The 345-nt window shown below is 64.6% G+C and overlaps 1 protein-coding gene across 1 annotated transcript in view; it reads right to left on the bottom strand.

The window, feature by feature from the left end:
• Positions 1-151: 151 nt before the first annotated feature.
• The window catches only part of LMOD1 (leiomodin 1 (smooth muscle)), a 20,383-nt gene continuing 20,189 nt past the window's right edge, over positions 152-345 (bottom strand). Inside the window, exon 4 of the mRNA XM_009573785.1 lies at positions 152-178. Within this exon, the coding sequence (XP_009572080.1) occupies positions 152-178 (27 nt within the window). The remainder of the gene's footprint in view (positions 179-345) is intronic.

The following is a 345-nucleotide window of genomic DNA, read 5'->3' as shown; positions in this document are numbered from 1 at the left end:
GGCCCTTCCTCCGCCCGTCCCAGAGAGATCACTGCTCCTCGGCGTCGGTCACTGCAGGGTCCCAAAGGGCTTGTCATGGAAATGGTCACGAGGAAGGTGAGTGTCCTGGGGTCTGCCACGCCGGGCTGCGGGGGGAAAGCCGTCCCGCTCCCTACTGCAGCAGCTTCGGTACCTCCACCTGCCAGAGAAGACAACACGTTACTGGGGGGAGCCGGGAGCAATGAAAGGGGATGCTGGAACGGCCCGGGGGCCCTATGCAGACCAGCCATGGTGGAGCTGAGCCCCTCTCTCCGTTGCTGCCAGGGATGCTCAGCGCTCCAGGGACATATCTTCCTCCTGGCCAGG

Source organism: Fulmarus glacialis, unplaced genomic scaffold (assembly GCF_000690835.1).
Source record: "Fulmarus glacialis isolate BGI_N327 unplaced genomic scaffold, ASM69083v1 scaffold7340, whole genome shotgun sequence".
Taxonomy (NCBI): Eukaryota; Metazoa; Chordata; class Aves; order Procellariiformes; family Procellariidae; genus Fulmarus; species Fulmarus glacialis.
Note: the sequence above shows the minus strand (reverse complement) of the source record. Positions and strands in the feature narration are given on the sequence as shown.